Source organism: Leuciscus leuciscus, assembly GCF_965113295.1.
Source record: "Leuciscus leuciscus genome assembly, chromosome: 16".
Classification (NCBI taxonomy): domain Eukaryota; kingdom Metazoa; phylum Chordata; class Actinopteri; order Cypriniformes; family Leuciscidae; genus Leuciscus; species Leuciscus leuciscus.
In genome coordinates, this window is record NC_138740.1 from 35911676 (window position 1) to 35934629 (window position 22954).

General features: G+C 36.4%; 1 protein-coding gene across 1 annotated transcript in view; it reads right to left on the reverse strand.

Moving 5' to 3' along the window:
• dym (dymeclin) overlaps positions 1–22954 on the reverse strand; it is an 83937-nt gene that overhangs the window by 30605 nt on the left and 30378 nt on the right. The window contains exons 9-13 of the mRNA XM_082141628.1: positions 22554–22739; positions 22284–22462; positions 21585–21710; positions 20160–20273; positions 19767–19861 (exon numbers count right to left, since the gene is read on the reverse strand). Coding sequence (XP_081997754.1) covers positions 19767–19861; positions 20160–20273; positions 21585–21710; positions 22284–22462; positions 22554–22739 — 700 coding nt within the window. The remainder of the gene's footprint in view (positions 1–19766; positions 19862–20159; positions 20274–21584; positions 21711–22283; positions 22463–22553; positions 22740–22954) is intronic.

Consider the following 22954-nt stretch of genomic DNA (forward strand, 5'->3'; position numbering starts at 1 on the left):
GAGTTAGAACCACAAAGTCTTGCTTGAAATCATTACACAAGATTGTATTTGTCTCGTCTGTCACCGTATCAGCAGAAAATCAAAACAGCGTGTCACGATGATGAACGACGGCGCGTCGTAAACCTGCTGCGTTTGTTTTGCCTACCAGATTTTCAGATGTATAAGATCGTAATCTCCTCGTATGCCTTCGAGAAGAAGAGGCATCTTAATCGATGCTACCCATGCAAAGATAGGCCACTTAAATATGCTGACACCTGCGATACCTTGCTTTGGAAAACATTCAACGGCAGCACGACATGTGTTCTTTCCTGGACGCAATCCCACAATGCATTGTGCTGAGCTCAGAGAAAGATGGCAGACAAAGCAAGAGAAATGTTGATTATAAATATACTTGAAATACTGAAAATGATCTATGAAAAAGGTGTAATTTACCCAATACTTCTGTATTTTAATGCTAATTAGGGTTTTGCTGGAAGCTTAACATTCTAACATTAAATTCTATTGGAACATTTTTAGTATTCTATATATTATGGTATTTATTAATATTTTTAATTAGCTTTTATTTGTATTTTTCCAGTTTTCATTTTTTTTTTTTATATTATAATTTAATATAATTATTAATTTATTTTTATTTCAGTTTTAGATCAATTTTAGTTTGTGTTTATTTCCAGTTAGTAGTTTTAGTGCTTCAACTTCCGACTTATTTTAGAACATTTCTAACTTTTATTTAGTTTAGGTTTTTCACCTTTCGGCTTTATTTCAATGAACAAAAAATGCTTTAAATGTGTCGGTCACTTATTAGGGTCCATGACAGCTATAAAAGTTATATAGGCGGCTCAGCAGGCTTTGGGACTGTGCTCTGGTTTCAGAGCTCGTTTAATGAAGCTTAAGTTTGTACAGTATGTAATTTGGGTCAGAGTTTTCTCTCAGGTCTGGGCACGAGGGCTGGATCAGAAAAACCTCCAGACTTGAGTTTCTCTAAGAAGTTTTTCAAATCCAGCTCGACAGGAAAATGGGTCACATTTTAGACTCAGGGAGACAAAAGCCTTACAGGACAGCGTGATCTTCTCAAGCATTTCTGCCCTCGCTCTGAGAGTTAAAAATATAGAAACCAGGCTGAAAGTTTTCCAAAACTTGAATTGGTATGATTTTTTTTTTTCTTAACAAAAGCCTCAGTCACAACCTCTGCTGTGTAACTGTGATTAAAATACAGTCTGAATTTAAAGGGATACTTCACTGATTAGCTAGCCTGGTTAAAACCAGACCATTCTCAGTAGTAACTGAGTTATGGTCTGGCAAAGCTTCATTAATAACTCATTTCCAAAGGGGCGTCACCAACGGACGTCGCTCAAATGCCTCTGGGCGCAATTGGATAGACCTAAAACCAATCAGAGCGATCGTCATCATGTAAAGCCATATGCTGCGTCCCAATTCGCCTAAGTTACACTACGCCATAAAAGTATGTACTCTTTTTGTGAAGAAAAGGTATTTACTTTTGAATGTGTAGCAAAAAAGTAGGCAAGCTTTGGGACATACTACTTCGTCATCTTTATCGGACGGATCTGTCGCGTGCGTCCTGTCACGTAAACTGCCCTGTCAATCATCTTGTCACAGTTAAAATCCTCTATTAAATCTAATTTCATTTCCTACCGTTTCTGAGAGAAATGTAGTAGCACGTTCATCTGCCAGTGGGTCTTTCATGGAGACTGTCCTCATGTGTTTGCAATTTTAATATGCATTTAAAAGTTGCTGCGCTTCATCAACGGACGTCACTCAAATGCCTCTGGGCGCAATTGGATAGACCTAAAACCAATCAGAGCGATCGTCATCGTGTAAAGCCCGCCCCAACGTTTCTGATTGGTGCCGCGATTTCGAGGGATTAGAAATGGGCTTGAATGGGCTCTTTGCCAGACTACTTGCAGAGCAAATCTAAATTTGCCGGAAGTTGTCTGGGTTTTCCCAGGCTACCGATTAGCATCAGTATCAGTAGAAACCCGGTAGTATTTTGGAATGACCTTGCTTCCCTCCCTCATGTCCCCCTGAGACGAGAGATTTCTGTATTGTGTGTCTGGAAAAAAACCCTCTGATGACACAAAAAACGTCATTTTGCGTCATCTGAGGCTTTTTTGACCAGAGGCGAGAGACTACAGCCAATAGGAGGAGCTCGTTCCGCATGTGTTCAACCCGCCCATAGGGGGATCTCACGACAAAACGCTGTCTTTTCACTTTCGAGTCGACTAGTAGCCTAGCTGTATCATTTCTCCCGATACTGCCCTCTGTAACCGGTAGGCGTGGCTTGGGAGTGGCCTCATAGGACAGCGAGGCAAGTGCATTCTGGGAGTTGTAGTCTTTCATCCACATGAGCCAAAAATACATTTTCTGGCTTTTCTCAGTCTAGAAGGCACCAACTTCAAAAATAATTTTTACTACATAAATGACCCAATTTAAATACACATTCATCTTTCCAGCTGTGAAATATCCCTTTAACCAGTGTTGTTGTTAACTAAAACTATAAAACTGTTTTTATTGTTAATTTAAATAATAAATAATATATAAACTTATATATACACACAGTATATTAAATGAAAGCTTAAAAAAAAAAAAAAAAAATTAAAGCTAAATAGAAATATAAAAACTAAAAATAACAAAAGCACATACAAATACTACAACTTAAAATGAACACTGAAAAATATGAAAATAACAGCTAATTAAAAATATTAATAAATATTATTAGAACTATTTGCATTGAAGGAAATATATGGAAGTAAAATAATGTCAAATGTTTCTGAAATAAAAAGCCTGTTGAATTGCACTACTTGAAAAAAAATAGGCATTGCATTAACCATGCTTGCATTTTAATGCATTGTATTTTTAGTGCTTACATTTTTATGGGCTGAAATTCAACATGGTTGAATATTTAAGCTGTGAATATTTCAATTAAAAACATTTCAAACACCTTTTCATTATTAAAAATTCAATAATCCATATTCACCTTTCATATTTCACTTCCTAAATATTCAAACTGTTTAAAAATACAACCAATAATATTCAACAGGCAATTTTCGGTCCATTTTATTTCGCTTTGCAAATTCGCTTCCACAAATTCAGTGGTTCAAATTCGACAGTAAATTCAACATTGACGTCCAGGAACTGCAGGAAAAGCAGTAGATTGCCGAGCATACTCTCCATCTGCTGTTAGTCGACCTCACCATCAGATGGTGCAAAAGCGCTTGTTGAAGACCAGCAACAGTTAGAACAAGTCATTCATTCATAAAACTCATTTACAGCAATGTAAGTGTATTTGTGATTATAATGACAGCAGTTTTATGTTAAATTCAGTGTCTTCACGGTTACTTTTCCTGTGTAGCCTACATGCATCTTTCTCTACCGTGAACGAGATTATAATGTTATTCCCCGATGCGGATATACAGATCCAATGTTACATTTTTGAGGTTGACATTTCTCTCTTGGTTGTTTAGTTGCCTTAACTTTATATTGTGGCGATGTGCTGCATGCAGGCTATTAGGGTTTCCCTCAATACTTAAGGATTCCCCTGCTGGACATATACAACGCTTAACGTAGCTTAATGGACTACAGTGATGTAAAAGACCAAACGCGCAGGCAAGCAGATGGACTCAGAATAACGCGGCAAGTTTAATGCTGAGCGTTTCCCGTGATAGACTGGCATAAAGATGGCTTGATGTTGGACATTCACACATTTAGGGACCGTCTCTAAAGTGTATACGACTTTGGTATACACGTTTCTAACTCCGATAGCATTTGATTAGAACGACTTACAGTCATACAACCAACTGTAAAGTGTTCATTTAGTGTCAGGCATAATGCACACCCTTTGGTTTTTGATATTTATTCAAATAAATTTAAGTTTGCTATTGAAGTTAGAAACGTATATGCCAATGTTGTATGCAACTTTAGAGACGGTCCCTAAATGTGCGAATGTCCAATGTCAAGCCAATTTTTACATTTAGTCATTTAGCAGACGCTTTTATCCAAAGCGATTTACAGTTAAACTAACAATAGGAGGACAATATGCAAGTGCTGTGACAGTTTAAGCTAATGCAATACACGTATGCATACTATATATATGTATGTATGTATGTGTTGATTTTATGCCAGTATATCACGAACGCTCAGCATGAAACTTTGCGCGTTAAGTTCATATTCTGAGTCCATCTTCTTGCCTGTAGCCTATATAATAGCCTACAGCCTACTTCCCTTATAAGGTGCAAGATTGGTCTTTCATATCACTATCAACGGAAGGGAAATCCTTGAGTATGAGGTATTGAGGGAAACTTATAATCTTGTTCATGGTAGAGAAAGCTGATGACATGTAGAATACACAGGGAAAGTAACAGTGAAGTTATTGAATGAAACATAAACACAGCTTATTGCGTGTTTATCATCTTTTCCGCATATACTGACACAGATAATCATTTTCATTTTATGAATGAATGTCTTCGTCAGCAACAAGCGCTTTTGCACCATCTGATGGTGAGGTCGACTAACAGCAGATGGAGAGTATGCTCGGCAATCTACTGCTTTTCCTGCAGTTCCTGGACGTCAATGTTGAATTTACTGTCGAATTTGAACCACTGAATTTGTGGAAGCGAATTTGCAAAGCGAAATAAAATGGACCGAAAATTGCCTGTTGAATATTATTGGTTGTATTTTTAAACAGTTTGAATATTTAGGAAGTGAAATATGAAAGGTGAATATGGATTATTGAATTTTTTATAATGAAAAGGTGTTTGAAATGTTTTTAATTGAAATATTCACAGCTTAAATATTCAACCATGTTGAATTTCAGCCCATAAAAATGTAAGCACTAAAAATACAATGCATTAAAATGCAAGCATGGTTAATGCAATGCCTATTTTTTTTCAAGTAGTGCAATTCAACAGGCTTTTTATTTCAAAAACATTTGACATTATTCTACTTCCATAGAAATACAAGCATCACTTCTCTTTCCCACTGAGCATTGCATTCTGGGATTGTCAGATGCTGTCTAGGTAGGCAGTTTACTAGGTCATCATGTTGTAAATCAAAAATCATTCTCACAGGCATACATATACCCACATTAACAGCTTTCCGACCTGGATGGCACCTAGTAATAGCGTGTGTGATAATAGCCAGCCTGAGATTAGCCAATCAGAGGCCTTGTATGTTAAAGGCAGAATTAAACATAAATCATGGGTAATGATGAGTTCCCTCACTAGGGTGACCTTCAAATCCTCGTCTGCTGGAATGTGTAAGTATATGTGGGTGAAAGACAATGGAAGTGCTGTGCATGTGGGGTTATGGAGAGCAGCAGGCATGATGGGAAGGATTAATACGTCTCATACTGATGACCTCATCAATCACTAAAGGACGGCACATGCCTTGAGCTCTAACCATATGAAGCAGTCATACAACACACATATACACACACACACACTTACTTCTCTTCACTCTTACAACCCTTGAGTATGTTTGGAATTGCACTTACTAGAATTGCAGAATGAAAACTATGGAAATATTATGCAAAATGAAGAAACTATAAATTAATTGCAGAACTAAGTGACTGATATTATTGGACTGCTAAGTAATGAATATTTCCAGAACACTGCCTACTGTTTGTACTGTGTAAAATAGACTAAAAACTAAAAATAATATTTCATTTTAAATACTTTAAAAAGTAGTAGTTTCATTTAGTAAGTGTTGTCCAGTTCAGAAAAACATATTTGTTTGATATGATAACAGATCACTCTAAATTGTAATATGGACTCATGCACTTTCCGTAAAGCTGCTTTGAAATGATGTGTATTGTGAAAAGCGCTATGTTTAGTTGATTGGTATATATTATAAAAAAAATTTAACACAACATCGGACTAAAAATACTACAAATAACATTTAATTTTAAATATATAAAAAGGTGAAGGTATACCAAAAAGTGTTGCATAATCATGAAGTAAGTATCATGAATAAACACTTCAAACAGTGGTGTGCACATCTTGAAAATAAAATTTTTTGTATATATAATAACATATATAACAGTATATATTAGTGCGGCCAATTGATAAAAAAAAAAAACCTAATTAATCTCACACTTTTCTGTAATTAAAAATCACGTGATTAAATCACACCTAACATTAAAGTTTTTAATATATTTAATACTGTAATCATTTCACATTGAATCTCGAAAATAATGTAGAAACAACATCAGGACGGTATATTTTAAATATTAGTTTAATTGTATCTTTTTGCTTAGCACTATGAATGACTGATACCAGAAGTGATACTGATGTCTCAGATAAATGGATTTTTTTCCCCTCCAATTTTAGCCATTAAAGGGGTGGTTGATTATGATTTCACTTTTCTAACTTTAGTTAGTGTGTAATGTTGCTGTTTGATCATAAACAACATCTGCAAAGTTATAACACTCAAAGTTCAAAGGAAAGGGAGATATTTGCTTTTAAAGAAATTGTTTAAGAACTACAACAAACGGGCTGGTAGGGACTACACGAGCTTCCCCCCGGGTTAGTGACATCACTAACCCTAAAATGTACATAAACCCCGCCCCCGGGAACACGCAGTCCATGTTGAGAAGAGGAAGAGTTGTTGTAGTCGAGCACATTTGTGAGTCTGCTCAAGCTGTCGCATCCGTCTTTTCACATGCAATACAGTATGTAACTCTTGAAGCTCCGCCCTCTGTGCCGGGAGCAGCAGCTCATTTGCATTTAAAGGGACAGATACAAAACGACACGTTTTTACTGACCCTCAAAAAGGGACAAATTTAACATGCTGTACAAAACTATCTGTGGGGTATTTTGAGCTAAAACATCACATACACACTCTGGGGACAACAAAGGTTTATTTTACATATTGTCAAAAGGGGCATTATACCACCCCTTTAATTATAGCCATTCAACATTACAGAATATAGAGAGCTAGAATTTTTTTTTACATTTAATAGGCTTTGAAATATATGTCAACTTTTCATTTAAGGGAGCTTAAAGGGTAACTAAACCCTAAACCAACTTTTTTTAGTAAATGATCTGTAAGAAGGGGGCTTTATTAGTGCTGTTCATTGATTCGAGTAATTTTTTTGACATTTGTGTTTAAAGTGTTTTAATTTTACAAAATATGGTGTAAAAACGTCTGAGTGCTGCCCTCTTCAGGTTGTACAGTGGCTACTGCAGTTGAATTTTCCTATTGGAAGTTGTGGTACCCTCTGATGTCAGAGGGTACCAGCTAACCACGCCCTTGCCTACAGAGAGATACGTCTCAGATGCACGCCCCCCTCTCCACTGGGCTCTGCCTACTTTTCCAGCATTTTTCAAATATTGACAGTGGGTGGAGTCAGGCTCTGACCAGGGGTTTAGTTACCCTTTAAAACAATCTTCACAGAAACCCATTGTAATTAATGCCACATTTAGCTGTGCCTTCAGTATGTCAGGGCTTCTTCTATTGGCCCAGTCGGCCGGTTCAGATTTTTACCTTCCCTGCTAAAACGCACAAAAAAGCAGACGCGCACCAGTAAAGATCTGAGCTCTTTTTTGCGTCTTATTACGCTTGCATGGTTTAATACCACTTGTACGAACGATAGCGTGATCATATACTGTAGCGCAGCCAAAAAAATGGATGCTGCGTTAATTGCGTTCAATATTTTCAATGCGTTAAAATTAAGAAAAAAATAATCGCAAAATGAACAGGTTAATTTTGACAGCCCTATACATTTACATTTAGTCATATAGCAGACGCTTTTGTCCAAAGCGACTTTACAAATTAGGACTAAATTAAGCGAATCATCGTGAAGAGGCAAAAAACAACACAAGAAGTGCTCAAAATACGAAGTTCAGGCATTGTTCAGAGTAGCATAAGCGCGATAAGCGAGGATTTAAAGCTACACTGTGTGATATTTTCCCCCATCTAGCGGTGAAATTGTATATGACTACCCAGTGAATATTAGTTTCTGTTCCTTTCAATTTCGAGGGCGTTTTAACTCCTACGGTGGCCGTATTAATCCAAGATTAACATGGCTTCCAGTTCGACTTCGTCCAATTGCGCCTTTAAAACTATCACATGTGATCCGTCGCAGCACAGATTTATGTTACAAGGTAAACAATACTTTTTCACTTTTTCGAGTGTAAAGCACGAAAGGCGAAGCTTGAATTTACAGGTATGTCCCTCTTTGGCGAATGTAGTTTCAAGATGGAGGGACAACATGGCGACCGGTATTTGAACCCCTCACCCGTATGTACTTTCAATGGCAGATTATAAACTTACGAGAATATTTTAAGAAGTAAATATACATTTATGAGCACATATATTTTTGAAAGAACTAAGTGTTTTTTGCTAAGAATCAACTAATAAAAATTACACAGTGTAGCTTTAAAGGAAAAGGAAAGATTTTTTTTTATTATTTTTTTTTATGAGGTTAAGTGTACATATGAGGTTTATGAGGTTACTATACATATTGTACAGTTTGTAGCTGGCTAATATTCAGTTTTTTTACACAGGCCTTCTCTCTTTATACCTATTTTCTTACCTGTGCATGTGAGCGTGTGTGTTGCATCTATATGCTGCATTAATGTTCATTAAAAATCTGACGGCGATGGCTAATATAACTTCAGTCATGGATTATTATTCTGACAGCTAAAAACATCTCGCCTCATGGAGAAAACAACAACATGTCATTATAGTTTGTGTCAAATTAGAGTCGGATCAACTCATCTGCTGTGAAACCGTATCCTTCCACAAGAAAATCTTGGAGGTGTTTGCCGGTAAAAATCAGTGTTATTTAATTAATATACTATTTTATTAATATCTTTACTGTAATATACTATGAACAGTTTATCTTAATATTTTGAAGTAGATTCTATTTTTCTATTTTACGTTTTCATTTGAACTTTAAAAGTTAGCAATTTTGTTGTATGTTTTAGTCACTTTTATTCGTTTATTTAGATATAATTGTTTTAGTACTTAAACTTGATGAATAAATAAATATGATACATTTTGCCTTGGCAAAATAAAATAAATTTAATGTTAATGTTGATTTTATTTCAAGTATTGACTTTTTGTTTTAGTTAAAGCTGCCGTCGGCAAGTCTGGCAGATTGGGTCGATTAGCCAAAATGTTGAATGTTTACAACTCTCATGCCCCTCCCCACTACCAGCGAGCACCCTCCCATCGAGGTCGTGCTCGTCAGTGCGTCACTGTGCGTGTGTGTACCTGATTTTCTGTGAACGCGTCCGTCTCTTCAGCATCTATCAACACCATGGACTCGGAGGTAGGCTGCCCTGGCTAATCTATCCATAGATAGCAATAACCGAGGAATTGGAAGCTTGTTAGTAGATTTTCTCTCCGCCATCACGCTTCATGCAATCTCCAGGCGAACTTCAGGCGTGGCGTGTGCATGTGATATTAACGTGCGCGAGTGAGGGGGGATCTGTGGCGTGTGCACGACCTGTGATTGACAGTCAGATCTCACACCCCCCTGCGCTGATTGGACCTGATGAAGCGGGAGCGCTGGATTTTTGCAAAACAAATAACACGCTCCAGGTGGAGTTAGAAGCTCGTTTTTTTTCTAAAACCACCTTATTTATGTTGTTCTGTCGGATTATAGTGTCGATTACACTAAATATGATCAAAAAAATGTTGCCGACGGCAGCTTTAAAGGTAATAACCCTGGAACAAAACTCACCACCATGTGGTTGCTAGGGCATTCTGGGATATACTGACCCAAAAGAGTTCTCCCATCCGTTTTATGATCTAGCAGGATAAATCATGCATCTGATCATTTAGTAAAGTAACGGCACACTTCTGCTCAATAACACACATGGTTTGAGGAATAAAGACTGCAGGTCGACACAAACTGAAATTTAAAGTACATGCAACAGTGCTTGACTTAGCAAACACCACGCAAACAGGAAAACAAATCAGAACATAAATATTATCATCCCGCCTGGTCTTATTATCAACTGTTTCCTCTAAAGCAAACAACAGCAGCCCACAAGCAAAAATCAGAAAAAGTCAATGCCAACGAGAACTCAAAACATCCGCTAATAATTATTTTGTGATGTTGCTGGCATGCACACGGCTCAGGCCTCGTTCGGTCTGAGATTATAGTTTGATTTGTATTTATTTCGGGGATCAAATCCATGCAGTAGCAGCAGGAAGGGCAGACTGCAGAGTTGAGAGTGTTTATATGAAACACCAAGTCACTGTGACCTACTGAGAGAGTCAGAGCACATTAAATGCCCACTGGCACACACACACAGAACTATCTGTCCGTCTGGTCTGGGTTTTGATCTGTCTGATACACACACGCACGCACACACAGTCTGGAACTTTCAGTCTAGCTAAATCTGTGCGTCTGTTATGGTCTGTCTCTTCACGGACAACTGAAGTGCTTCTTTCGGCGTGTGTCGATTATCGAGTCTCTTTTCTGTGTCTGGAGCAGGTGGCGTTCTCACTGTGCTAATGGGACACGAAGCAGCAGGGCTGCACTTTGTCGACTCTTAAAGCCACTCTGAGCTAAAAATACCCCGGCTGTCTCTTCACACAGGGGTACTTCAGTGCACCTGGGCTTTTAACACACACACACATACACACAAACACACACACACACACAAACACTTCAGCTGCTAATATATGCAAGTGTGTGTGCGGAATGATCATGCTGTTGACAGATTAGCAGGTCTATCAGATCAGGTGTGTGTGATTGACAGTGTCGGGAGGAACTCGTGTGGTTCTCTAACACAGAACACCTGTGGAAAGAGCCAAAGACACTTCAGCTTCACTCCTTAACATGACACAACAATCTCACAAAACTAGTCAACACGCAGGGACATATTGTACCCCAAAAGCAAAAGGAAATCATATTTTTTATTCATATATGTTGCTTATTAAGCCTATTTTAGATGCGACAATTAAGCACTTTCACTCGTAAACGCAATTCTTATTACCATAAATGTAAGAAAAATACCCAAAAATCGAAATGCAAAAATTATATATATATATAGATAGATAGATAGATAGATAGATAAACACTAAAATCACACAAAATTAAACCAAATTTTCACCGTAAAATATTTTGTATAAAAATGTATTATTTAAATGACTTATTTAAAAATATTAGTGTAATAAAAAATAAAAAAATACTGTATTGCAATACTGCAAATATATAGAGAATCACCATTGAGAATAAAGAGAATTATTTAAATAAAAAAATCTCTTAATGCTACTAAAATTAACATTTAAATATTAGGGTGATTGACCCTTTAATATTTAAAACCAATAAAACAGACCATGATAGCTCTATTAAAAAAGAGTGAAGAGAGGATTTGCTTTGTTTGTGTGAACTGCTCGTTTAAGGAGAAGGCTTTATTTTAACAAAGTGAGAATGTGAAAGAGAGTCGGGGAAAACACATCCCTTTAAAACTAACAGACCCATCAAACACTTTTAAAGTGCTTCATTTGACAGGTTTAAGATCAAAACAAATCAATGCCGCTTTCAAACTAACAATCAGAATCAATCTTCATTCCAATTAGTGACTGATCTCTACCGGTCCACTGAGATCCTTCCACACGTCACGGAGGAAATCCATAGCAGTTCCACATGAATCTACGTGATCTGAACATGTGCTAACAGGACTCATGGGGTTAACATGGAGACTTTCTGCATCGGCCAATCACGGCTCTTTATCGAAAAACACTTCCTCAAACCTGAGGTTATTGGCAGTACAGACTGATGGGAACAAATTACACCTTTGAACGAAAAAAAAAATAGTGCTTATTTAAATGAAGTCTGCATCACATTTAATGTGTTTTTTTTTTTTTCTATTCTTGCATATATACACACACACTGAATAGAAAATTACATCAATTATTGTTTTATTAGTGCAAAGCAAAAAAAAAAGAAAGAAAAAGTAAATCAATATGAATGACTTTTCAATACAACTTTTTGCCTAGCTTACAAATTAAACTGCTTCTTATTGGATCAATTAGGGATGACATCACACTCATTATATTTTATGGCGAATGTTTCCTGGTTAGAACAAATGGCGCTACTAAAATAAATACTGAGTTATAAATCAACAAGTACATAATCTATTCTACAAACACTAAGTGTGCAATTTTCTACAAAAAACATAACATTTTGAGACTGAAAATATATAATTAAAATGCAATTAGATAATTAAAAATGTATATAATTCAATTATATATATATAATATATATGTGTATATGCATGTGTATATGTGTATATGTATGTATATATATATGTATATGTGTGTATGTGTGTGTGTGTGTGTGTGTGTGTGTGTGTGTGTGTGTGTGTGTGTGTGTGTATCTATATGTGTATGTGTATATGTATGTATATATGTATATGTGTGTATGTGTACCTATATGTGTATATGCATGTGTATGTGTGTATATGTATGTATATATGTATATGTGTATGTGTACCTATATGTGTATATGCATGTGTATGTGTGTATATGTATGTATGTGTGTGTGTGTGTGTGTGTGTGTGTGTGTGTGTGTATATGCATGTGTATGTGTGTATATGTATGTATATATGTATATGTGTGTATGTGTACCTATATGTGTATATGCATGTGTATGTGTGTATATGTATGTATGTATGTATATATGTATATGTGTGTATGTGTACCTATATGTGTATATGCATGTGTATGTGTGTATATGTATATATGTATGTATATATGTATATGTGTGTATGTGTACCTATATGTGTATATGCATGTGTATGTGTGTATATGTATGTATATGTGTGTATATATGTATATGTGTGTATGTGTGTGTGTGTATATGTATGTATATATGTATATGTGTGTATGTGTACCTATATGTGTATATGCATGTGTATGTGTGTATATGTATGTATGTATGTATATATGTATATGTGTGTATGTGTGTGTGTGTGTGTGTGTGTGTGTATATGCATGTGTATGTGTGTGTATGTATGTATATGTGTGTATGTGTACCTATATGTGTATATGCATGTGTATGTGTGTATATGTATATTTATGTATATGTATATATATATATATATATATATATATATATATATATATATATATATATATACACATACACACACATATATACATACATATACATATATTACATTAATATACTTAAATATTATTAAACTACCAATATATATTTTTATACATAAGTCTAAGTCTAGCTTGAGCTAAAATGTTTTATTGTTGAAAAACACATCTGATGCTGAATAATTCCTTTAGGTGCCCAGACGTCCTTCGTGTGTCCAAACTTTTTGGCATCTTGAGTAAATTCGAAACTTTCGAGTCTGTGTGTTTCTCATCTTATCCTGTGGTTTTGGTCTTTTATGGGCAACGGTCATTCCAGCATCAACATCCCATGACACACAATGAACAAGAAATACAACCACACACACACACACACACACACACACACACTGATCTGTGTGGTCCACATCCAACTCATGTAATGCAGAACTGGCCTCATAACTCTAAATACTTCCTGTCCGCACAGGAAGCAGAATCCTCCAGGCAGCCTGGAGCTATTAAAGTCTTGCAATACCAGACTTTTACAGACACAGAGGCATCAAAGAGAAACACACAGTGTTCTTACTCATTTGTGAAGCAGCTGGGTGCTATCTACACCCACCACAGGAAGCGCATAAACATTAGACGGAAAAACAATATCCTTAAAACCGCTCTCAATGGAAAAGAGACAACAGACTCGCCGTAATATCGGGAACTTGTTAGTTTTAGGACAAAACAGGGATTCATACTTTGAAGATGGCCTTTCAGTGAAGCAGGACTTCTACAATAATATCTGATTTATTGCTAAAATAAGTCCATCATTAATCCATAATGAACCGGTCACTTTAACGCAAGATGGTAACAAAGAAGTGCTCAAAAACAGAAATACAACTAATCAATGCATAATAACAGATAAAAGTCTTTTAAAATGAAAGATCATATTTCTTTCTTTTTGGGCTGAACAGAACAAACTATTTAATACAGGCATTCACGATAATTTAATACAAAATAAAATCACAATACATACTGCATTTTATCTTTTCAAAAATAATTTGTTTGCTAAAACAAATAAAAAATTATGTGTATTTACTTTATCATTTTTTTTGCTAAAAAACAAATTATAAAGTGAAAAAAATAAAATAATTGCTAGTCTTATATAAAAATAAAAAGGGCTTTTTGCAGCGATGCCATAGAAGAACTATTTTTGTTTCCCATGCAAAGAATCTTTCAGTGAACGGTTATTAAACGCACCATTGTTTCTTAGTTTGAAGAACATTTTCAAAATCTAAAGAACTTTTTGCAATTATAAAAAAACCTTTTGTGCAATTGAAAGATTTCATGGATGTAAAATTTTTATTTTTTTTACTTTTTATGAAGAGAATGAGGCATAATAACTGATGGCCTAATGCAATGCAATTTAAAATATTATATCCATTGTGGATATAAGAACATAAAACATGTGCATTATAATGTTTTGCAAACATTATTTTAGTAACTAAAAACTATTATTATAAACATTTGTTAATTGATATATAGCTGAAACTAAATAAAATCTAAATATTAAAACTCAAACTAAATGAAAATTTAAATAACTTTAAGCTGAAACCCTAAAACACCGGAAATAACTAAACTAAAACTGAAATACAAACGAGTAATATTTAAAATAATACACATAAAATTGCTAAATGAAACTAACATTAAAACAAAAACAAACTTAAAATGCAACATTTTTTATAAAAACTATAACAGTACATAAATAAATACACTGTTGTGAATTAACAACAACCCCGACCACTGAACATCTCATTTACGTGATTCATCAGCGTCTGGTTTGCTTTAAAAGCGTGTAAGGTCATAGCAAATCATGCCTGATGATTGACATTAGCACATGCACCCGAACTGCAACTCCACCCTTAAATAAAATCAGAGAAAATAGCATAATTATTCAATTTAGCCACCATAAACACTGACCTTTGCTTACTTGCACATAACCAAAAACTGTCGCTTGGCACGCACAGCTATGCTAACTTATGAGCTAACCGCTAACACCGTCAGCTTTAAAAGGAAGTTCTGCGCCGCCACTATAATGTACAATTAGTGTTCTTGGCCCTGCGTTCCCCCGTCATTAGCAGAGTTGCTACGGGCGTTTAAGTAAACGGTACATGTTGCTACCGCGGGTGAGCATTATCTCCACCCGCCAGGAACGACTATGCCAACAACACACGAGCGATGCCTGCCAATCCCTCCGCCAAGAGAGAAAGGAAATAAAACAGCACACTGAAGGAGAAGGAACAAATAAAATTAAATGCTGACATTGCTGGAGAAAAAAAAAATGGCTGACATTTCAGAAGAGCGTGCCATGATGCCGTTTTAGTGCTACATTTTTTCTTTTGGCAGGATCATGCTCTTCCTAATGAGGTAAAATGAAGAGAGAGAGAGAGAGAGAGAGAGAGAGAGAGAGAGAGAGAGAGAGAGAGAGAGAGAGAGAGAGAGAGAGTGTAGTGTGACTGAGAAGTTTTTACTGGGTATCAAGAACTAGTTTTGATTCAGAATCTCTTCAATGACTATGATTGTGCCGCCACTGATATTATGTTTTGGCTGAGCTGTGAGTTTGTAATGTATGTGGAATTGGAAGAATTGAATGACACGCATACAAAACCTGACAAATGACTCTTTTGAGAGGTTTTTGAATTGGTCGAAAGACTCAGAAATGAACCAAATGAGTCTCATTCTCACATGTTAGTGGTGTGAATCAGTCTAAATAACAAAAGAATCAGTAAGAAACCAGAATCTAGATCAGAACAAACTCACAGAACGATCTAGTCCAATTCACAAATGACTCTTTTGAGCAGTTCTTTTCAATGAACTTGTTAAAAGAATCATAAAAGATCAAAACACTCAATATATCAAGTATTAACAGTTTGAATCTGTCTAAAGTACTAAAAGGGAATGGAAAAATTTTATGGAATCAATTAAGAAACCAGAATCTAGATCAGAACAACAAACTAACAGTACTATCTAGTCCAATTAACAAATGACTCTTTTGAGCAGTTCTTTTACGAACTTGTCAAAACACTCTCAATATATCAAGTGTTGACAAGTTTGAATCAGTCTAAAATAATTGAAAATTGAATCAATTAAGAAACCAGAATCTAAACTAGAACTAGAACGATCTAGTCCAATTCACAAATGACTCTGTTGAGCAGTTCTTTTCAATGAACTTGGTAAAAGATCAAAACACTCAATATATCAAGTATTAACAGTTTGCATCGGTCTAAAGTACTAAAAGGGAATGGAAAAATTAAATGTAATGAATTAAGAAACCAGAAAAACTAATGCACAAACTATTCAGATTCACGAATGGATGTTTTGAGTGGTTCTTTCTAATGAGTTGGTCAAAAGACTCAGTCTCAATCTCACGTGTTATTAGTTCAAATTGGTTTAAAACACTAAAAGTATTGTTTTGAATCAGTTTAAAATACTAAATGAACTGTTAATGGAATTAAGAAACCAGAATCAGTTCTAAACCAAAACAACAACATAGTCCAATTCACGAATGACTCTTTTGAGCGGTTCATTTTTAACGAATTGGTCAAAAGAACCAAATCAGTCTCAATCTCACGCCACGTTACTGGTTTTACAAAAAAAATCATTAATGGAATCATTAAAAAAACAAACATACAGAACAACATCATTCGAATCCCTAAATGTGTCTTTTAAGCACTTATTTTTAATGAATCGGTCAAAAGACTCATGTGTTATAAGTTTGAATCGGTCTGAAGTACTAAAAGAATCGCTAATGGAATAATTTTTTTTTTTTTTTAGCGAAATCAGAACAACAAACATACAGAACAACCAAGTCCAATTCACAAATGACTCTTTTGAGTGACTATTTTTAATGAATGGGTAAAAAAAGACCAAATCGGTCGCAATCTCACGTGTTATCAGTTTGAATCAGTCTAAAGTACTAAAAGAATCGCAAATGGCATCATTAAGAAACCTTAAGGAATCTACCGCTCTCCTCTGAGCTTCGTTTGCTCTGTTCCAGATGAAGTCATGGCAAAAATCTGGGCACCAAAAACCCAAACATAAACATGGTAACATGTATTTCAGAATGACAGGACAATTAAAAAAAATGGCAATGTTGCTCAAACTCAAGCCACTGACTCTGCCAGAGGACATGCTCTTTTACGTTGTTGTTCACAACGTGGCACGATGTTTTCATGTTACATAAAAGGATGTGTGATATTATTCAGGAAACAAAAGCCTGAATTTCCAACTAATCAAACCGTTGATTGTCAACAGCCTGAGCGTCTCGGTTTCAGAGCATCTGAGGTGACCGGGTGTTTTCCTACCAAAGTCAACAAACATTTCATTCACTTTAATTCAGTGTTTGAATCACAAACAACATGCAATGAAACGCGATCTGTTTGTGTTGAACGCTGGCTAAATGGAGGTGTTAGAAGAAAGCGCCTGTTTGTTCTATAAAAGTTGCTCACCTTCGTGATCTCAAACATGATCCAGTTTCTGGACAGATGAAAATAAGCCCATTTTCTCAACATGAACACAAACGGACTCACCTGATAACTACAGTAGTGGCTAACACACACTCACAAATAATAGACTAGGCAGAATCTCTGAAAATGTGCTTATTAAAAGTGCTGGAGGCATTTTGTGATTATTTATATTATACAACATTTCTAGGGGTATTAAGGGGTGCTGAATCCAAATCTGCTGTAGAGGTTGGGGAGTGCATTACAGCACATTTGACACATTTTACCTCAAAACAAAATACAAACTAAGTAAAAGTAGCCTGATAATATTAATAATAATAACTTAATTATTAATTAGTTAATAATAGTTCATAGTTAAAAACAACAATTTTTGCAATATCTAAGCAGTTTCCTCACATCTCAAATCTGAATATGGCATTGAATTGCCCATGTAGGAAAACTTACAAAAGCACATTTATTTCTTGTTTGTACCTTGTTTAGTCAAAAAGATATATTGAAGAATTGATTTCAGCCTGGCGGTGGCAGCCATTTTGAATTTCTAAATTTTGAGGCATTTTGGGACATTTTTGAGCTTCATATACAGCAGATTTGGATTCAGCACCCCTTAATACCCCTAGAAATGTTGTACAATATAAATAATCACAAAATGCCTTCGGGGTTCTGATTTTGTGAAAATTGACCCTGTCTATAAACTACATACTTTAATAATTGCCAAGTTTTTTTATTTTATTAAAGCTAAACAAAAAGGAACAAATTTTGTTGAAATAAATTAAGTATTACAACATATATACCCACTCCTGTTCTAAAGTTTGTGGTCGGTAACACTAACATCTTATGCTTATTAAGTAAAAAGAACTGTTAAAATGTAATTTCTTCCAGTGATCGAAGCTGTATTTTCAGATTATTATTATTATTGTTATTATTATACAACTGCTCGTTAACGCAAATATCTAATCAGCCAATCACATGGCAGCAACTCAATGCATTTAGCATCAGAAAGTGTAATAAAATGTGATTTAAGTGACTTTGAACGTGGCATGGTTGTTGGTGCCAGATAGGCAGGTCTGAGTATTTCAGAAACTGCTGATCTACTGGGACACAAACATCCCTAGAGTTTACAGAGAATGGTATGAAAAAGAGAAAATATGCAGTGAGCGGCAGTTCTGTGGGAGAAAATGCCTTGTTGATGCCAGAGGTCAGAGGAGAATGACCAGACTGGTTTGAGCTGATAGAAAGGCAACAGTAAACTCATATAAACACGTGTTACAAGCGAGGTCTGAAGAAGGACAATCTCTGAACACACAACACATCCAACCTTGAAGCAGACGGGCTACAGCAGCAGAAAACACACCGGTGACACTCCTGTCAGCTGAGAACAGGAAACTGAGGCTACAATTTGCACACGCTCACCAAAATTGGACAATAGAAGATTGTAAAAATGTTGCCTGGTCTGATGAGTCTCTCTTTCTTCTGCAACATTCAGATGGTCGGGTCAGAATTTGGTGTAAACAACATGAAAGCATGGATCATCCTGCCTTGTATCAGTGGTTCAGGCTGCTGGTGGTGTAATGGTGTGGAGGATATTTTCTTGGCACACTTTGGGCCCCTTAGTATCAATTGAGCATTGTTTAAACACCACAGTCTACCTGAGTATTGCTAAGCATGTCTTTCTCTTTATGACCACAGTCTTCTAATAGCTCTTCCAGCAGGATAACGCACCATGTCACAAAGCTCAAATCATCTAAAACTGGTTTCTTGAACATGACAATGAGTTCACGAAAGTCAGATGGCCTCCACAGTCACCAGATCTCAATCTAATAGAGCAGCTTTGGGATGTGCAGGCATGGGAGATTCGCATCAGGGATATGCAGCTGATAAATCTGCAGCAACTGTGATGATATCATGACAATATGGACCAGAATCTCTTGTGACTGTTTCCAGCACCTTGTTGAATCTATGCCATGAAGAATCAAGGCAAAAGGGGGTCCAACCCGGTAGTAGCAAGGTACTAGCACTGGCGTGAGTATATGTGTTTATCTATGTTTGTGTGTGTGTGTGTGTGTGTGTGTATGTATGTATGTATGTATATATATATGCATGTATATGTATATGTATGTTTGTGTGTATGTGTATATGTATATGTGTGTGTAGTATGTGTATATGTATATGTTAGTCAGTTGTTGTATGACTTACCTTATAATTCTTTGGGCGGCGTACTGGTGTAGGTTACGAAACTGGGCCGACATGTTGGCTAGGGCAGCCAGGCAGTTCGTGTGGAGGTATTTATCCTGAAGGAGGGGAAATCAATAAAACCATGCATAAATAATTTGTGTTGTTTCTTCTCGCAGGGCAAAACAGAATGAAATGACTCCATTATACTTTGAATATAAAAACCTGCTCTGTTCATTGGACTCCCTGGACTAAATGTGTTCACAGATCTAATATAAAATCCTGTAAATCTCATGAGCTGGTTGTTGTGAGTCTCGCTGTTACATAATAAATGTGCATGTGCCCACGGCCAAAGATCTGGATATTTATGGAGCTTCACTTTTAAATGATTGTTTTTGTCATTGGTTCTGGTCTCACCCTGGTTCGCGTCATGTTGAACTGTATGGTTCGAATCACAACCAGGATCAACAGACTGCCAAGAGAGATCTCTGTTAGAACACGCTCAGTATACCACGAGATGTTCTTCAACACCTGAGACAGAGAGAACAGAGAAAACAAAAATGAATTAATAATAATAATTTATACATTTATAAAATAATAAATACACAAGTTCCTCTATTTAAAGGGTAAAACAGGGATTTATTGCATGATAAAACTAAGATGAAATCTACTGACTTCAAAATATTTTAGTAATACTTTACTTAAAACCTTTAGTATAAGGTATTAAAACATAACCAATTTCAGATGCAATAAGGAATCTGCAAATAATATGATGCATTTTAACTTTAGTAACAATTATTTATGAAAGTTGATAATGCATTGTGATGTACATTATGAATACCTTCATAATGCATTATACATAAAGGCTTTAAGTAAAGTGTTACAAGGCACCCCTGTAATTGTTAGTAAAAAAAACAGCCTCCAAAACAAATGTTTGTGCATATACTGAACTAACAGTGTCTGTGTGTGAGAAAACACACGAGAACTTCTGCTGCATTCAAAGATGCGACAAACAAAAGCCTGGAATTACAGATCTGGAATCATGAACCTCCATCCGATCATTTTTGATATACATCTAAAGACCCCTGATATACTCACAGCGAAGTTCTTCACTTAGGGGTAAAAATAAGTTTGAAATACATGAGCATTGAGGAGCGATATACTGTTAGCGAACATCCCGCCGACGCCCACGCTGCTGAAAACGACGTTTAGATGAAAATGTAAATATGTGCTTCATGCTTTCCTTCCAATAACAAAATAAACACACAAAGAAAACTGCAGTGAAGAAAGCATCTGGTCGACGTGGATATGTTTAAATCAGTTTAAGGCAGCAGAACCTTCTTTTCTGGAACTTTTCTGGAAAGTATACTCTGGTAAGCTGTTTCAAACTCCCATTTTGGACAGATTTTGTTTGAAATGACGTCACATCATAGCCTGGATGCCAGCCTAACTTAGCCCCGCCCACAACATTTGAGGTCGGGAAGTTCGGTGTGGACTTGATCCGTTGTGGAGCAACTATGCTCGAACCAGAGCTGTTCGGACCAATCAAATTGTCAGGGCGGGCTTTATACGATGATGGACAGATGATCAACAGTAACGCAATCATCCACGTCACCAAAGAGCGCTTGGGTTGAATTCGTTTACAACAAAGATGGCTGCCGCTGGAGAATTGAGATGTGTGGATTCCGCCATCGCGTCTGTTATAGAAGATATCGACAGCGCATTAATTTTAAAAGAGGAACAGAGAACCCGGGGCCTTAAACCACTACAGCTTCTCAAATGAAGTTTTCATGACAGATTCAATGGTTTCATCTGATTTCATCCAACAGTGTGAGACCTCACCACTTCATGTATGGAGCGGTTGAAGGTGTCGTCCTCTGTGAGGATGAGGAGGATGATGAGGGCCATGTACACATGATGAGAGTTTCTCTCCTCGACATGATACAAGATCTCAAGAATCGGCAACACCTACATAGACAGAAAGAGAAGACACTTTATTATTGTGGTAAAACAAAAAACTAGTGGTCGACTGCTATTGATGATCTTAATGGGCAGGGTGGCAGAAAGCCAAACAATTTAAGATTTATACTTTAGATGGCAACTTCCAGATTCTGCAATCAAATATTAGCCGATTTATCAGTCAACCACAAAACAAAAACACAATCCCTGTGAAAAAAGTCCCGTCCACAATGTGAATGATTGACAGGAGTCAGGAAATTACAATTGCCTTTGAATGAGGGCAAGCACTATGAAATTCACATGCATAATAGAAAAGCAAACGCTACACGCAATCGTTTTTTGTATACTGCTTACTTATTAGTTTAACATTTCTGTCTAATAATTTATAAGCTTCCAACACATCAGCCAAACAGAACTTACTGGCCTAAAATAAAAAAAAATGCCCAAAATCATTCGATATATCGGTCGACCAATAAAAAAAAAAAGATAGAAAGGAATTTGTAACTGCATTTGAATGAATGCATATATTCTGCAAGCACTATGAAACGCAGATGGACAAGCGCTGAACGTGCATGTGCTCACCAGGTTCTCCATGTCAGTGCGGGACAGTATGTACGTCCTCATGTTGCTGTTCTGGTGCAGTAGCGTGTAGAGCAGTAATGTCACCTGGTCTGATTTCTGCTGCTCGCACAGTGCTGTGTACAGACTGTTAAAGTTGATCTGAAACGTGTGAGGCTGAGGAGACGGGATGGACGAGGTATCTGAAACACACACAACAGAGTTTCATTAGCACTTTCTGTGAAATTAATTAACGTAAAAAAAAACAAAAAAAAAAACCCCGGTCTGGTTAACCTTGAGTGTTTTTGAAGCAGGTAACAGCCTGGCGGTAGGGGTTCGGACAGTCCGGTCCGTCGGTCAGATTAGCCAGAACCAGCAGTAATAGCAGACTCTGATTGGACAGCGGGAGAGGGTTCTGCTCTTGCTCCGCCCCCGGTCTGGTGCCGACTCCGCCTAACGTGAACACGCTCCACAACCCACCTGAAAAACACAGAAACCAGTTACACGTGTTCTCTACATGCAGTGGATTGAATTAATGGTGACCTCAAGCATAACAAACATTTACAGGTCATTGTCTTTTAACATTAATTCCTGCACTATTTGAGATACAAACATGAATGAGACTTCAAATAGCAAGAATTTTTCTAAATGATTTTCATCTGAGAGACAATAAAATGGACGTGAACAAGTTAATT